The following is a 17,463-nucleotide window of genomic DNA, read 5'->3' as shown; positions in this document are numbered from 1 at the left end:
TTGCCTGCTATCAAATCACTGATTAACCCTCCTCTCCCCCGATCATTAACTCTAAAAGGCGGGCCCGGGAAGGTGGGTACCTCCATGGAAACCTCAAGAAGATTCTAGACAAAACAGCACAAACAATAAGGCGCAGGCAGGTGAGAATAATGATGCTAATCAATAAAAGCACTGCAAAATGACCCTCTTCCTGCGGCAGTGAGCTTTCTTTGCCGTTTTAGCAGCAGCCATTCGAGCTCAGAAGTGTTTCTACCACCAAACTCATGTGCTCCTAGAGGGGAAAGCTTACCCACTCTCCGTAAAATATGGACAGCCCGGTTTAGCTGTGCATGAGGCACAGGACAGGAAGAACAATGAACTGCTGAGCCCAGTGTTGTGCGCCCTAAAATCCCTCGACCCGGCCCGGCCCCCCAGAGTGGCGTTGGGGTGTACAAGTTGTCCCGGAGCAGGCACTGATCTCAGGCTGAAAACAATGGGCAGCGAAGTAAATACAGAGAAGGTTCAGGAGAAAGAAAAAAACAAGCAAACAAATCCCCCCCGGCCCTCACTTACCACATGCCGTCCACCTCCGGCCACAGAAACGCTGGAGCACGCACACCGCAAGTCGGCCTGGAGCACGCCTCGGAAGAGACGCAGAAGGACAGGAGCGTGACGCCGTGAACGTGCACGTTGGCGTTCACAGACCTGAGTCGGCTCGTGCCCAGGTCTGGATCGGCTCGTGCCCAGCTCTGTCTCCCTTGCAAGGAAGCACGGCGACAATAAGTCTCGTTGGTGGCAGCGCTTCGCGCTGCAACGCCAGCGAGACCTAAAAAGGCATGAAGTGGAATCAAGAAGAGGCAGCCTTGGTATTGACAACCCCAGTATTCCGCAACTTCGGCCGCAGAACCCAAGAAAAAAAGTTAGACCCATTTATGTATTATTACTATTTATTATTAGTAGTAGTGTTCATCGTAATTATGATTTCATTTATTTATGTATATATTTCATGTTTTGCAAATTAAGTACTGCTCAGCGGTGTCTGAAGAGACGATCACAAAGTATAAATTGGCTCTTATTTTAAACTTGACGATTACATAACCCTTAATTCGGCTTGACGTTAGCCTGGCACTGCTTCTTAAAGTTCGCCTGGCAATGTCCCTTAAGTTTAACCAGACACAGATCCTTAGTGTAGCCTGACACAGCCCCAGAAGGTAAGCCTGACACAGACACTTAGGGAAGGGCCACTGGAATTATGCAGCAGAGGAGGACCAAATTATTCGTCATAGTTGACTAAATTAGGTATCAAGAAAAGGTAAAATATGCGACCTAATATGGCACATATTGTGATAGTCTCTCATTCATAATTTTGTCATTTTTTACATATTGACACTGGGCAAAGGTTTTGCCTCATTAGAACTGGTTGAGCATCCAAATACAGCAGCAGGCAACCTTTGCATAGGGTTTCCACTGTGCTGCAACACGGGTAGCCAAAATGTAGCAACTTTTGATCCATTTGAACTAGAAACAATTGCTTTCTTAAAATTTGCAGATAATAAAGCAATGCTGGATTATGTGGCAAATGTGGCAAATCCATCATTATGCATAAATTGACACTGCAGCTGAGCTGCATAATTCCAGTAGCCTGACACAGCCACTTAAGGTTAGCCTGATTTAGACATCGAAGGTTATTCTGACACAGCTTCCTGAGGTAATTGTGGCTCAGCCCCTTAAGGTTAGCCTAACACAGCTTCCTGATCTAAGCCTGGCACAGCCACTGAAGGTTAGCCTGACAGTTTTCTGAGGTTAGACTGACAAAACCCCTTATGGTTAGACTGACAGTCACTTAAGGTTAGCCTGGCCCAACCCCTTATGGGTAGCCTGACACAGCTTCCTGAGGTAAGTCGGACACAGCTTCCTGAGGTTAGCCTGACCCAGCCCATTAAGGTTAGCCTGACAGCTTCCTGAGGTAAGCCTGCCCCAGTCCCTTAAGGTTCGCTTGACAGCTACCGGAGGTTAGCTTGACACAGCTTAATGAGGTTAGACTGACACAACCACTTGAGGTTAGACTGACACACCCACTTGAGGTTAGACTGACACAGCCACTTGAGGTTAGACTGACACAGCCACTTGAGGTTAGACTGACACAGCCACTTGAGGTTAGACTGACACAGCCACTTGAGGTTAGACTGACACAGCCACTTGAGGTTAGACTGACACAGCCACTTGAGGTTAGACTGACACAGCCACTTGAGGTTAGACTGACACAGCCACTTGAGGTTAGACTGACACAGCCACTTGAGGTTAGACTGACACAGCCACTTAAGGTTAGACTGACACAGCCACTTAAGGTTGGACTGACACAGCCACTTAAGGTTAGACTGACACAGCCACTTAAGGTTAGACTGACACAGCCACTTAAGGTTAGCCAAACAACTTCCTGAGTTTGGCCAGACACAACTTCCTGAGGTTAGCCGGATCCAGCCTATTAAGATTAGCCTGACAGCTTCCGGAGGTTAGCCTGACACATCTTCCTGGGATTAGCCTGACACTGCACCCTGAGGTTAGCCTGACAAAGCTTCCTGGTGTTAGCCTGACACTGCTCCCTGAGGTTAGCCTGGCACATCTTCCTGGAGTTAGCCTGACGCTGCTCCCTGAGGTTAGCCTTACACATCTTCCTGGTGTTCGCCTGACACTGCTCCTTGAGGTTAGCCTGACATCTTCCTGGTGTTAGCCTGACACTGCTCCTTGAGGTTAGCCTTACACAGCCAGTAAAGGGTAATCTGACACAGCTCCCCGAGGTTGAACTCACCTAGCCCTTAAGGCTAGCCTGAAACAGCTCCTCAGTGCTATAAACCCCCTTGGCTGCCCCAGCGTCCGGCCTTCAATCCGCTCTCTCTTTCTTACAGGTCAGCCTGATGCGGAACGGGTGGCCGGTGATCTCTGCCTTCGCCGGGGACCAGGACGTGACTCGGGAAGCCGCCAGCAATGGGGTTCTGATCGAGATGGAGAAAGGGACCGGGTTTACCTCAAACTGGAGCGGGGCAACCTGATGGGCGGCTGGAAGTACTCGACATTCTCCGGCTTCCTGGTCTTCCCTCTGTAGAGGGCACGTTCTCACACGGGGAGGGGGCGGCGGCTGACAGCAGCCGCTGCACGTGTACATGAACCCTGCTGAGTCTGAGAGCTGTGGACAGCACACTCTGTAGGGAGGCAGAGAGCGCCAGCGACGGGAACTCGGCCTCTCCGACCCTAGACACCTGCTTTCAAGAACCACATCAAGTCACCTTTTATTTGCAGCCTCCAGAGGGGCCACACTGCCGTCCTTTACAAAAATGCTTCTTCTCTTTGACGTACTGAACAGTTGCCAGTCCACTACGGATCACCGGATACATCCCTCTTTTATTTCCATTGCAGCGCTGTTTTAGGGTTTCATATTTATTATTTGGTACGTTGGATTCAGACCACCTACCGCAGATCTCCTTTGTGGTTTTTTTTCACACAACAAACTAGTTTCTTTCACTACATGGATTCCGTGGGTTGCAAATCTTGCTGTACCAGTGGACAGCGGTGTCGGCCCTTGTCCAGGCAATCCTGGCTGAATAGCAGATTCACTATTTCTGTGTAATATGAGTGCTTGTGGACTTTAATCAAGGCTGCTAACTGTTTTCATGCTTGTTTGGCTCTTGTAATACGTGGCCCAAATAAATGCCAGGAAATATACCAACCTACTTCTAATACTCTGTACGATATGTGTGAATATTCAAAACTTTAATTTGCCTTAATTCAATAAAGTTGAAATTGAACTTTTATTTTTATTAACTATAATACCGTTTATTGGGAACGACGAGGGACGTTTTTATTTGTTCGCAATGTTTTAAATAACAACTGGAAAAAGCAGTCTGAAATATAGTTTTGCATCCCAAAAAATGTTACCGTTTTTTCTAGTCTGTTTTTCCCGTTGCACACGTATATTAAATGAATCATCCCATCTCTTAAAATGCACTTAAATACTCAAGTCCTCTCTGCAGCTTGCGCACTGCAGTTCTTAACCAAATTAAAAACATGCGTTATTACCAATTTGATGTATTGTAAAAGCTCTACTTTCAACCATATGTTGCAAATTAAAAATCTCATTTTATACATCTGCGTATGATGCCTATGTACATTAGAAGAAGCGTATTTACCGAATGTTTTGCTTGTATTTATTTATATGTGTAAATCATTTGCCAGAGTGAAAGATTACTGCGTGGAAAGCTGATGCGACTGATAGTGTATCGGGAACGTGAAATAAACGCACAAGCAACACAGTATCTGAGCATCGAAAACCCGATGAAAAGGTCCACGAATGCTCACTAGTTTTAGGTGTTCTTGTGCGGCATAATTAGCGCTGTGAGACCATGCACAGAAAAAAATCGCGCTATATAACATGCCTAACATCACAACATATGCTGCACACGCCAGTATTTAATGAGGTGCGATTTAAAAATGTTATGTTATCCGAACTTGTAAAATGCACATACACCCACAAGGTTTTTTGGCGCTAGAGAGGAGATTGAAAGTGACACCTATGTCGGGGAAGAAAAACACAATAGCAAAACAGACATTACAGTCAGAAGCCGAAAATGTGACACCGGTTCTTCACAGTCTTCCTTTATGGCGCACTTGTACCCCGGATTGGGTTTGGCAGTGCTTGGCATGTCAATATAGAACTGCAGGTACTCGACATCCCATGTTTGCTGCTGAGACGTTTCGGTACTCTGGAGCAGTGCTGAGAAATACCAGTACCATCCTTTCCATACGTAAAGAAGTGGAGGTACTGAGTACCTGCCCATTTAAATCACTGTCTGGTGTCATAATGGTGAGGTGGTGGTATTAGAAGCAAATTAGGCGATCTTTCTATGCGCTCATACTTGTGGCTTTCACAGAGTGACAGCAGTTTCCCGGGGCTGACGTCTTTGCTTCTCGTTTCCATGTCTTTGATGACGAATGCATGAGGATCCGTAAACCGCAGTCCTGTTTTACAAGCGACAGGAAAGGCTTGGACCTTACCCGGCCGGTGTAAGTTATATATTCATGCGCGAACTTCAAAACCTTCTCGACGGACCTGGCGATTCTGTTCGCTTGGAGACCACCTCTTCGCACTTAATGTCGGACAACGCATCCAGGCACGAGCATGAAGAACGAAGTTCACCTCCAAGACCCTCGAAAGACGCTTCCCTTTCTGGAAACCACGGAGAACTGGAGGTGACGACGCGTCTCGGATGTGTGTTTGTGGTGGCCGTCGGGAGCCAGGCCTGCTGCGAACGAGACACTTCCTCCCTAGCCCTTACCTCGGAGAACTTCTGCAGAGGCGGAGTGCCTTCCGTCATACTCTTCAGCACACGAAATCCTGGCTCCAACCACGGCAAGGGCAGGAGATGGATGTAAGGGGAATAACCTGCGGCCTAGCAAACATGGCGCTGCAATGTGTTACTAACACGCCTTACTATTGGACGGCAAAGGAAGGGGAGTAATCTATTATGACCTCTTAAGAATTACATATTTACTTCGATAAACAGGTTTTTTTTCTTGTAGTTGTTTCCATGTAATGTTTTTATGCACTTAAAGAAATATCATTTCTAGTGTGTAGCCTGTGATTTTCGAGAACCTTGTCTTTCTCTTAACTGACCCCCTTTTACTGGAATAGACTTCCCCTACCAATCTGTGTTCGGAGTTTGGAAACTAAAAAAAACAAGTAAACAAATCCCCCCGGGCCCTCACTTACCAGATGCCGTCTACCTCCGGCCACAGAAACGCTGGAGCACGCACACCGCAAGTCAGCCTGGAGCGCGCCTCGGAAGAGACGCGGGAGGACGCCGTGAGCGTGCACGTTGGCGTTCACAGACCTGAGTCGGCTCGTGCCCAGGTCTGGAGCGGCTCGTGCACAGCTCTGACTCCCTTGGGACCTAGCAAGGCGACTATAAGTCTCGTTGGCGGCAGCGCTTCGCGCTGCAACGCCAGCGAGACCTAAAAAAGGAGATTATGCAGTGTCTCCATGTGGAACCTGAAAAGCTTTAGTACTGTTAGTTTGCAGCGTATGTTTTGTGATACTACAGCACACAGATTTTGGACCACAACTGATTGGTTGGGTTCAGCTGTTATAGATCAGCACCATCTACAACAGTTAAGACAGAATAAGTGATTTCAGACAGCAGAATACTGAAGAGAAGGACAATTAGGGCTGTCCCCATAAAGTCAAACAGTGCAAACAAATAGGAACAACTCTAGCTGTGGTGCCAATGTATTTCAACAAAATGTCACTATATTTGAAAGACCCAATAAATCTAGTACTGGTCCACTAAAGAAATTAAAGGGCTTTGGCAGAGTATCTGGGTTAACAACCAATTGGGACAAATATATGCCGTTTTGCTTAGGGGAACTGTTGAAGCTGGGACTATGTTCGCCACCTGAATTGGGGTTAGCCTGGCTACAAACAAGTTTAGGTACCTGAGTAGCCATATTTTCACTGTAATAACTGACCAGATACACAATATGAAGGGTAGATTCAAAGAAGGGTTAAAGCATTCAGTAGTGTTCTGGATTATGCTCCCACTGTCAGCTGTAGGACAGATTGGCTTGGCAAAATTGAAAATGTAACCTAGATGTCGGTCTACATCCTCTAGAGGGGTTTCTATGCCTTTTCCATCCAAAGATGCATAAAGAACTGGATCAACTGTAGATTAAAATGACGTAGGAGAAAAAAACACAGCAGAATGTGCTTAAAAGGCATATGGCCATGGCCAGAGTAATTACCAGAGCCTATAATTAAATCAAGCATTCAATCCATCACTTTTTTGTATTCCTCAGTGCAATGCCCCAAATAGCTAAGGGTATGCGTGATCCTTGCCCAGCGAAGGTTCTGGCAAAAATGGCTTCTGCCATCAATGAGCTTATAAATCCTGTGCTCAACTGCTCGCTGGCTTTGGGAGTGGTTCCTCAAGCTTGGAAACATGCCTTGATACTGCCGCTTCTGAAGAAGCCAAATCTTGACCCTCTGTTGCACGCCAACTACAGACCTATCTCCCTCCTCACGGCTTTGGCTAAAGTCGTGGAGAAGCACGTTCACACCTCTCTTGCGAACTTCCTAGAGAGCAATAACATCCTCCATGATACTCAGTCGGGCTTTCGGGCCAACATGAGTACGGAGACGGCTCTGCTGGAGGTGACGGATGCCATCAGAGAGGTGTTGGACGCAGGAGGGAAGGCCATGCTGATTATGTTGGACTTGTCGGCGGCTTTTGACACAGTCCCCCACGGCAGTCTCCTTTTGAGACTCGGGGAGATTGGGCTACGGGGAGCGGTGTTTAACTGGTTTAAGTCCTTTCTAGCCGGCCGCCGGCAAACGGTCTGGGCCCCTCTGTTCTCCGCTGAGATGCCACCTCTCGAGGTAGGGGTGCCGCAGGGCTCTGTTTTGAGCCCTACGTTTTTAACATCTATATGGCACCCCTGGCAGCTCTAGCGGAGTCCTTCGGTGCCCAGATCGTGTCCTATGCTGATGACACCCAGCTGCTTTTTACCAGCCAGAAGGGGTCAGACTTTGATGGGGGGCAGATCAGAGGCTGTCTGGGAGCCGTCTTTGATTGGTTCGAACGGCACAACCTGAAATGCAACTCCGACAAGTCGGAGCTGCTGTTTTTTGGCTGTCCTGCAGACCCAAGATGGCAGGCCTGGTGGCCGCCGGCTATGTTTCCCCCCCGTAGCGGTGTCTTCCAGAGCTAAGAATTTGGGGGTTCAGATAGACGATGGTCTTACCTTGAAGCCTCAGGTCTTGGGTCTTGTTGGCAAATGCTTTGGCATTATTAAGATGCTGCGAAAATTTCTGCCTCTGTTGGCTTTTGGTCATCGGAAGGTAACCGTCCAGACACTCATTGGGTCACGGTTGGATTATTCCAATGTTCTTTACTTGGGCCTGCCGGAGTTTCTTTTTTCCCGCCTGCAGGTCGTGCAGAACGCTGCTGCTCGAGCCATTTACGGGCTCCATCGCAGAACTAGTGAGACTTTTTTATTGAAAAGTCTTCACTGGCTCCCTATTAAAAACGTGTGACTTTTAAGGCTCTCTCACTGACCTTCAAAGCGCTTCACGGCACCGGAGCTAAATATATAAGAAAGCGTTTGGCATTCTATTTGCCTACGAGGACGCTAAGGTCAGCTTCCTTGGCTCTGGCCCAAGTCCCCTCCATCAGACGGGCCAGGATCGGTGGACGCTCTTTCCGCTACCTGGCTCCCAAGCTTTGGAACGCCCTGCCAGTGTCCATTAGACTCAATGCAAGCCTATTGGGTTTTAGGAGGGAGCTAAAGTCCTGGCTCTTCGTCCAGTAAGGTTCATTGCTCGGTCCCCTCTTTCCCCAGATTTCAGCCTCCTGTTTTTTATTAAAGCGCCGGGACACTCCCTGGAGTAGCCGTGCGCTATATAAAATTATTTTAACATTAACATTAACATATGCCCAGATAAGTGTCCCGTGTTCACGGTGTCAATGGAACCAAGCTGCACCCAACTTAAGAGGCCCAACTAGGCTGAAACCGCCATTGGGTTGATTGTGTTCTTGTTCATAAAGGACCTCGATTGGTAGTTTGGGATTGACTGTTCCTACTGAAGCAGGATAAGGCTAATTTGCATATGGTTTGGGCCAATGTAAGGTAGCATGGCAGGCAAAATAATAATGGGCTGAGATGAAGCCTGAGTAATTGCTAGTGGCTGAGATTAATTAATTAATTCATCACTTTTTTGTATTTCTAAAAGCCCTATGGCAGCATCATGAGACAGGGGTGGTAATCCTTTCCTCTGTAGCAAAGTATATAGTAGCACAACTGCAGGTTGCAGTAGTATGCTTTGCAGACAGTTCACACTTTGAAAACAGACTACTGGTGGTAACTATGAGCATAAGGAATTGAATAGTCCATGTTAATGATGGAAAACTCAGCCAAGGGCTGTCTCTTCATTGAGGGTGTGGAGCGGAGTAGTCAGACGCTTTTTTAAGAAAATGCCTATGGCATAAGAAGTACCCCTCTGGGGCTTACCCTCCTTTAAAAAAACAGCAAAGACAGGAATGTCACTAAAGACATAATAGGAGGATGTAGGACAACAGTGGATCTTTTCTCTGTTGGCAAATTATCAACTGTTTAGGCGACTTTGTAAGATTTTAAAGTGCAAAAAGGGTAATTCTTGCAGTATTCTAGACTCAGTGAAACATGACAGGATACTTGGGCTTCTTTTCTCAGAGCGTCTGAACAGACAGCAATGCTAAAACAAATACAACAAACACTCACAGGGAGGAGAGGGTAGATTTGTCTCAGCCCTCTACTGAGGAGTGAGAGACATCAAGGTACATGGATGTGGAGCTAGGAATAGTAATTCAGTACTTACCTGTATATGCGTATCTTGCCGGTACAGTTGTCATCGACATTCTGCAGTCCATATTTTTTATTGGTCGATATTTGTGACCCTACTAACAATGTAGTTGAGATTCTGGGTATATTTAAGGCCTGATATTGTTATAAACTTTAAACGAGATTGAATCTTAGTCAGCCGCTTGGGACAGCCACAGAGTATGGCATGACACCCTCTTGGTCCTAGCATCAGTTTAACTGCTATCTATAGCGATAGTAGAGGGATGTTAGGCACATACAAGTATCTGTTGTCCAAGGGACCCAGAATATTTCCGATTTCCTTCATGGTGAACTGCTTCGGTGCACCTGATTGCAGTTCCACAAATGAAATGGGAGGAGTAACTCTGTGCATCCATGATTCTGCTGATTTACCAGGCAAATAGGGACAGACTATCTGCAACTATCCTGTAGGCCAGCTCTTCTCCCCTTTTAAGCCAATATACTGGAGACTGCAGAAAGTAACAAGGAAAAACTAGGGAAACAAGAAGGAATTGATAAACTAAAAAGAAGACAGGCGTATGGATTCAAGAGTACAGTTTGGCATAAAGTTGCATTTCCAAACACAAATCCACAAACTCTTCAAAACCTACCATTATCATTAGACCCTGGCTCAATATACAAGCGTCATCCTACAAGCCATCTGCAGCTCTCACTTGTCTGCCTTTTCTCTTTACAGAGATCTCATTGAAATCACCTAGGCTAAGACTCCACCTCAAACCTTGCAAGAATGACTTTCGGTTCTGAAACACCTTGACAAGTTCCTAATTCCAAAACATTTCACATTCAAGACAAGCCCACCACCGTAACAAGGACACACCCAGCCAGGAGTACACCCACCTGTTTGAGCATCAGCACATAAATTCAGCAAACTTAGATCTTTCCACTTCCTGCTTCCCAGGTTCAACGAGGAATGACTTGTCCGAAGTTTTTAAGTGCAAGTGCACTCGCTCTGTGGCACACAGAGGAAAACGCCAGTGAAGCCCCTTCCCTCTACCCACATCTGAAAACAAATTGTTTCAACTTTATATTCTGAGCCTCTGAAAGAAATGTTCTGATCTTTAAATACCTGAAGTGTCATTTTCCTAGCTCACTTTTCCTTTTCTCTGTGTGGCACCCCAGTCAACCCTCTCCTCTCTAGTTTCAAACTCTCACACAATCCCAAGCAATTAAGCAATCAATAAATATCAAAGTGGAAAAACTTCTATGCAAGACATTGTATAGTAAAGGGGAAATGTAATGCCTTTTCAAGCACAACTCTGATTATTATTGGTATAAGTTATGGTATACGTATATGTTGAACACGCTATCACCTAGGAGGGGGATCCTGGAGCTGTGTAGTGCGAGTCTAGCCGAATGTAGGGTCTAGTGGGACTATTTGAAAAGCCATGTATTCAGCTTCTTGCAGAATTAAGAAGTAAGGAGAAGACTATTATGTGTAGGGAGCAGCAGGTTGTTCCATGCTTTAGAAGTAATGTGGGAGAAGCCTCGACGGCCAGATCTGGTTTTCCGTTCCCTATGCAAGGAATGTGTGCATGTAGGAGTCCGAATGAGCAGAGATGTCTGGACACTTTGAGAAAGCAAATGTGACTGTTGAGGTATGCTGGGCCACTGTTATGTAGTGCCTCGAAAGTACAGGTGCAGAGTTGTAATTGTGCTCATTTATCTATGGGGAGCCAATGGATCTCCATAGGTGTTGTGTGATTTGAGTGTGGCATGGGTGGTTGGGAGCGATTCTGGTTGCGGAGTTCTAATTGGTCTGCAGCCTTCTGGAGAGTATTTTGTTGATCCCTGGCATAGACTGTGTTCCCGTAGTCCAGTGACAAGGGTGTGAGTAGCATGTTTCAAGGTGTTGATTGGGAGCCATTTGAAAATCTTCCTCAGCATCTTCAGCATATTGAAGCATGAGTAGGTGACAGTGCTGACTTAGTCAGTCATGTTGATTTTGCTTTCAATGACAATATCAATGTTCTTGGCGTGGATGGTGGCAGTGGGTGTCGGTACTAGCAGTGTTGTCCCACAGTGAAATGCTCTTCCCGACGAGCACGATTTTGGTCTTGTCAGTGTTCAGCTTCACATAGTTGGTCTTCATCCAGTGGGTGATTTCAGTTATTGAACCTCATCTGGCGTACTAGACGTCTTGTCGGTGAGGGAGAAATGAGTTGTGTGTCGCCGGCATAGGAGAGGATGTTGATGTCACGAGAGTGGATGATGCTATCTAGCTATAGGGATCATGTATGCACTGAACTCCGCAGATGAGGTTACAGGTGTCCAAGATGTTCGGAGCCAGGCTGACTGACTGGGTGCTTCCAGTCAGGACGGAGCAAATTAATCTGAGTAAATGACCTTGGATTCTGATGTCCTGTAGGTGTTGGGTGAGGATGGGGTGGGAGACCATGCCAAATGCTGCGGAGGTCCAGGAGTATGAGGGCTGCAATGTCTCCTCTGTTCAGAGACATGCAGATGCCAACCATGAAGGCAATGAGGGCAATGTGTGTGCTGCGGTTGGGTATGAAACCAAACTGAGTAGTGTCGAGGAGTTGGTGCTTGATGAGGTATTCGGTGAGGTAACTGCTGATGATTTTCTCTAAGACCTTGGCCGGGAATCGTAGCAGAGATATCGGGATGCAGATGGTGAGCATTGAAGGGTCCACGGAGGGTTTCTTCAGCAATGGGAGGACAGCTGCGTCTTTCCAAGCATCTGGGAATAGTGGAGGCATTCAGGAATAGGTGTGACCATGACACTGATGAGCTGTAGTCCTCGGGATCAGGAGTGGATGTGGCAAGGATCCAATGAAGCTCCTGTGTGTATTGACTTCATAGTGGCAGTTGTTTCTTCTGGGGTGATAATGTGTCATGTGGTTTATACTGGTTTTTTTTAACACGATCGGGGGAATTTAGTGATGTCTGTCAGGTCCAGTTGCAGGTTGAAGTTGCATGAACTGCAGTAATTTTGTTGCTGAAGGATTGAGAGAGATTGTTTCAGAGGTCCGGCGAGGAGGTGATCGAGCTGGAGGTGGCTGCTGGTGAGGTGAAATACTTCACAATAGCAAATATTTATTTGCTTCCGTTTGTGCTGGTAGCGAGGAGGTCCACCATAGTGGTACGTTTGGTGGTCCAGATCATTTGGTGGTAGCGTCTCGGAACAGATTTGAACATGCTGCTTTCTGCATTGTTTGTGCTTGTTCTCCATTTGCACTACAGTTGTTTTCAGTGGCAGCGGATTAGGATGAAACAATATGACTCACTGACTCATAATAGCCCTAATGTGCTCCAACAGGCCCAATGCACTACACTTCCAATCTATTTAAAAAATCAGGAGACTTCCCAGGCACATGTCCCAACTCATTCCAATGTCTAACTGAGATAGGGATAAACACCTGGGCAACTTGGACTCTTTCAATAATAAAAGACACCTCTCCCTAAACGCGATCCTTCAGCGAAATATCTAATACATACTTCGAGGGATACAGGCACATCACTGCTGTTGAACACTCAGTCAAAATATATTTGTATAAGAGGATGCATTACAAAGTAAGCAAATGAAAAATGCTAAGAATTTCAGAATATCGATTAAAATGTGGAATTCTCAAAAGCTACAGTTTCTATTGTGAGAATGTACATAGGGTAATTGTTCTGAAAGCCATTTTCTTGGACGAGGGTCCTTGTTCTATGGATGCTATGGCATTTAGAGAATAAATATGTGAATTAGGCCTTCTTTGCCTTCACTACATAAGCAAATACCAGCTCCAGCGAGTGCCATTTCTTTAATGACCCACACAAGTAATTGGCTAAGTCTCGCATTTGACTCAATGCCCTACTGAACAACTCAAAATTAAGACCAATTACTATTACCACTCTTAGAAGTTAAAATGACAAGGGTACAAACAGAAGACATCTTGCAGGAACATTCCAATGTATCTATAGATTTACAGTTAAAGGTCTCCCTCAGCACAATCATACCAAACTAGATGCTATCAACCTGTTTCTTTAGCTAGTATCTGGCCAAATCCAAAAGATGAGCAATCTTTCTTCTGCAAAATGCTCCGCATCCAAAAGCCCACACAACTACGGTCATAAAATAAAGTTTCTTACCTGTACAAAGCCCGTCCTGCCTCAACCGCCATCCAATCAATGGCAAAATCCATCTGACGTACAAATGGGGACATTCTTTTGGCTACAGTGTGGGCTGCACTCAGCACAACACTTGGCTGCACCCTCATGATCCTGCCAAGGGAACAAGACAACCGGTTAATTGCTAGCAGAACATTACAATTATCTCATCAGTGGTGCGGGACGGGGGATGTAGAAATTGAGGAGACTATAGGCCCCCTTCAAATGTGTAACTCAAGCGAAGTCAAAAGTACAGTGGATACATAACATGCTTGTCGGAATTTGTGTAGGTGTAAAAGAACAGAAAGTGGCCATTAAAATGTAAAGTTATACGCACTATTCAAACTGAACAGCTTTCAACTTACTTCAAAAACAACACCTTCAAGAAGAATCGAGAGCAATACGAGACTGCTGGTGTAAAGTGCTGTTGTCTTCCGGATTCTAATGGAAGAAGTGCCGATGTGATTCCTCAAGTCAGGATATTCATAACAGAGAGACAAATGCCCATGGTTCAACCACTCAAACCACGTACAGAGTGGGAGGCCACTAAGGATCCACAGAGCAGCTTTTCTCTTGAGGCTATCTCACAAAAAGAATGGCACAACAACTTTCAGTAGGTCTGTTTTTTTTTTTTTTAATGATCAGGACATTATTAATCCTGATTTTAATTCTTGGGGCGGGGCATGAGAAGGGAATTATTGCTGATGCTTTCACAGTCATGTGTCCAATTCAACACAGTTAAGAGTAGCAGTTTTGCTTGCTGGAAGCTAACCACATGCAGTGGTGAAGTTAGATAGCAAAGTGAATTTAATTTAAATCAAGCACACCATCAGTTCACATGGCAGGGAAATACCCAATGAAGGTAATTAGCCATTTATAAAATAGCTGCATCAGCGTAAACAAGTAAAAAAGGCCACTCAGGTCACAGCTAGAGGAATCAATGACCAGCATATATAGCCAGGCTGTAGAATTATTTTATTCTAGGCCAAAAAATGCTAAGGTATTCTTAATATCTCCAAAGGGAAAGACAAAGCAAAGGCACACCGAGTGTCTTCGTTGGATGAAAAAAGCCTCTCATATGACAATGAAATGTGTCTAGCTAAGCAAGGAAAACTGCATCCAGGGTGAAGGCTAGAAACAACGTCCATCTTCAATATAGAAAACTGTAACTCGAAGATGAGGGATGGCGGACAAACCAAGTGAACTGGGCTGCCAAGCAACATAGTAATTGAAATCCGCTTCATCAATGCTGCAGAAACTAGAAGGATAATATGGCAATAAAGATTGACAAAAAGTGGGGTTTTTTGTCCATTCCTAGTGTTTGCCTAAGGTTTCCAATTTGAATAGAAGAGGCCAATTTAAGCAAAACTGAGCTTTGCTTTCAAATCCTGTTGTGTCAGCAGTGCTGGTAGACCGCACAGAGTGTCATTTATGAGACTCTACAGTTATTTTTCAAATGTTGTTTTAAGCTAAGCTTTCTGAAGTGAAATATTACAGTTTTCAGGACATAACAGCTACTGCCAACTACCGTCTATTTTTTCTGAAGATCTTCAATATCAGTGTAAAAACTTGGAAATCAGAATCTACTAATTAACGGCAGTGCTTGCCTAAGGTCTGGAGCCAAAAACTACACTCCCACCTAACACTGAACATTAATCTCCGCACTGTAATCGTCTATCATTGCTACTCATATCCTAAACATTAGGTCTACAAACCTCTGGTGCACAGATAGTGATCGATCGACCTGGTCCAGCAAAGAAGGAACAGGTAAAGATTTAAAAAGTGGGTGACGAAATGCGCACAAGCACGCTTCGGAGAGTGATGTGCAAAAAGCAACTAGGCTTCAAAAGAGTGACATGCAGACACGCAGAGTGTGAGCAGACATACGGAGAGAGTGATGCACACAGTGCAGCATGCTTGGAAGAAGAGCAACAGAGTGAAACATGCTTGGTAGGAGGTACCACATCGAGTTCATGCACGCTTGACTGAAAAGTGAAAAGCAGAGAATGCTAGCAAGAAGATTGGCACACAGGGCACAATCATGCTTGAAAGTAGAGGGACATTGCAGAATTAAAGCATGCTAGAAATGAGAGTGACAAGCAGAGTGTATGTGTTTTTATAGAAAGCAGCACTAACTCGTAAAAGTTGGACTTTGAGATCTTGAGGAAAGTGCAGTCACGATTTGCCTTGATAGTAAAGATGAGAGGTTCTCCAGTCAGCACTGCTAGCTGTCCTACCATCTCGCCTGGTTGAGTCAGGAAGAGGCAAACGTCCTCTGCCTTGTTAATCATCCGCTGGTACACATGCAGGCAGCCCCACAGTACAAAGTGCAAGCTCACATCCTACGGATAAGAGAAACAACCACATTGACGCAAGTCTGCAAAAATACCAAGGTCTCAGATCCATAGACGGATTCATCACTGTCTTTTTTCTAATGACAATTATTTGAACAGTACATTAACACAAGAACACAAAGTTAACCAAAACTGTTGTTAAACTGTGTGGAAAAAGCAGGATAGCCATCACATGATTAATACACAAGCACACAGACTTCTGCTATTTCCGATAAAGTTCTTAAGCAAATAAGTGTCCAGTTTTGCTTAACACAAGCAGAACATCCTCACAGCAGGAAACAGTGATCTAAAACCACCTAAGAGTCACCCCTGTATGAGCGTCATTTAGTGATGAATAAATACTAGCTCATTTTGTTGGAGCACTGCCTCTGACTATTCCTCAGCCACGCTGTAATTTCACATGCTTCTCTAGCATTACATCTCTGATAGACATGCCTGGTAGCCTGTGCCAAAAACATTATTGGGTTCCTGTGCCTACTACATTCAACTAATCACCACTCAACTAACTCCCCAGCACCAGCAGAACCATTACCTGATCACCCTGACGTGCAATTACAGTCCCAGCTTTGGCATGATGCAGTACGACACGATTGTTAAGCAGCGACGGATCCTATGAGGAAGAAGAAAGAAAGCGACTGTTGGATCTTGTTCAATCATTGCACACCTGCTTGATCCCCCCATGGAACCTGTCATAAGATGATTCATTCATCAATCATGGTGCTCAAGAGAACAACTCAGCATGCATTAGCTGAATGTCCACTATGAGCTCAACCAATGAGGTTTCATACTTTCTTCAAAACAGTCAAATGGCAAAAGTGCTAAATAAAAAGTAGGAAGTGTGCAGCACTGATACAGGTAACTGAATGACCCAGGCTGCATTCACAGCCTTACTACCTCAGCATGGAAGGAAATAGTTCTTCAGCTTCTTCGCATGTTGACCCAGTAAACACAATACCCAGTTAAAGGTACTCAACACACGTTGGGCCTCATACCTCAATCTTCATGAGCTTTGCCAGCTCCTGTTTGGCGATTTCAAACATGGCGTTGGGTTGTTTGCCTTGGTATGGCCCGTACGGAGTGTCTCCACCTACAGGATCCTCCTCAGTGTACTGGTAAGGGTATATTCCAGGAGTCTGCTCGCCTACCGCCACTGACTTGCGGTCCTTGGGCTCTTGTGACATGGACTGGAACAAAGAGAAAAAAGTGTTAACGCCCACTGCTCAGGTTCAGGACCAGCTAGTGCCATGTTGGGAATGTCATGTAATTAACCTGAGGTGAACCAGACTATGTCCAGTGAGTAACTGTTAAGGTGTTGGACCAGAACCAGTTGTGTCAGACTAAAGAATGGCCAAACCTGGTACTGGATGAAACCCAGCTGAGCTGGGCTAGATCTTTTTCTGCCATGTCTGATACTAGATCAGAGTTCGCTGATCTGGGCATAAAGCACACCTGCTGCTGAATTAGAACAGTTGGGCCTACCTGTTAATCCAACACACAAAAGGTGATGGGATGCATGCCTGCAAATAACCTAACCACTGCCAAAAACTCTGGGTAGTATACCATAATTTTTTGCCCACCATGCCTACTCAGATTA

General features: G+C 45.5%; 1 protein-coding gene across 3 annotated transcripts in view; it reads right to left on the bottom strand.

Annotated features, from left to right (window-relative positions):
* PNPLA6 (patatin like domain 6, lysophospholipase) overlaps positions 1-17,463 on the bottom strand; it is a 262,435-nt gene that overhangs the window by 93,421 nt on the left and 151,551 nt on the right. For all 3 annotated transcript variants that reach the window (XM_078682176.1, XM_078682170.1, XM_078682183.1), the window contains exons 15-18: positions 16,862-17,053; positions 16,402-16,479; positions 15,652-15,857; positions 13,498-13,629 (exon numbers count right to left, since the gene is read on the bottom strand). In XM_078682176.1, the coding sequence (XP_078538302.1) occupies positions 13,498-13,629; positions 15,652-15,857; positions 16,402-16,479; positions 16,862-17,053 (608 nt within the window). The remainder of the gene's footprint in view (positions 1-13,497; positions 13,630-15,651; positions 15,858-16,401; positions 16,480-16,861; positions 17,054-17,463) is intronic.

The sequence above is a fragment of the Lissotriton helveticus genome, chromosome 1_1 (assembly GCF_964261635.1).
Source record: "Lissotriton helveticus chromosome 1_1, aLisHel1.1, whole genome shotgun sequence".
Classification (NCBI taxonomy): domain Eukaryota; kingdom Metazoa; phylum Chordata; class Amphibia; order Caudata; family Salamandridae; genus Lissotriton; species Lissotriton helveticus.
This window is presented reverse-complemented; position numbering and strand designations above follow the sequence as displayed.